Here is a 400-nt window from a genome sequence, read left to right as displayed (position 1 = left end):
CCTGGATCAGCTGGTCCCCTAAATCCGTCCAGCTTCCCCAAGCCCAAGCTCGTCCGTGGGTCTCTGAGAGCAGAAGGGTCTGCCTTGCAACAGGGCTAACTACTGTGAACCCCTAAACCCTCATCCTGAACCCCCAGCCCCCGGGACTCCCACGCCGCTGCACTCCCAGCCCTTCTCCTGCTGGTCACGTGGGAGGGGTCGGCCCGGAACCAAGCGGTCGGGACTGAGGCCCCCAGACCCCCTGCCCCCAGGCCCGGGGCTACCTGGCTGTCGTGGTGGATGAGCTTGAGCTCATAGTCCGGCAGGATGTCCCTGCGGCTGTTCACGTCCTCCAGCGCCATCTCCACGGCCGGCTGGCAGGCCTGGCCCCCGGGCCAGCCCCTGCTCCTGGGAAACAGCG

The 400-nt window shown here is 67.2% G+C and overlaps 1 protein-coding gene across 1 annotated transcript in view; it reads right to left on the bottom strand.

Annotated features, from left to right (window-relative positions):
* GABBR1 (gamma-aminobutyric acid (GABA) B receptor, 1) overlaps positions 1–400 on the bottom strand; it is a gene marked incomplete at its 5' end in the record, with an annotated part of 25,568 nt that overhangs the window by 21,065 nt on the left and 4,103 nt on the right. The window contains one exon of the mRNA XM_014535820.1: positions 264–400. Within this exon, the coding sequence (XP_014391306.1) occupies positions 264–400 (137 nt within the window). The remainder of the gene's footprint in view (positions 1–263) is intronic.

This window comes from Myotis brandtii, unplaced genomic scaffold, assembly GCF_000412655.1.
Source record: "Myotis brandtii unplaced genomic scaffold, ASM41265v1 scaffold1510, whole genome shotgun sequence".
NCBI lineage: Eukaryota > Metazoa > Chordata > Mammalia > Chiroptera > Vespertilionidae > Myotis > Myotis brandtii.
The sequence above is the reverse complement of the archived record's forward strand: the minus strand, read 5'-3'. Positions and strand labels throughout refer to the sequence as shown.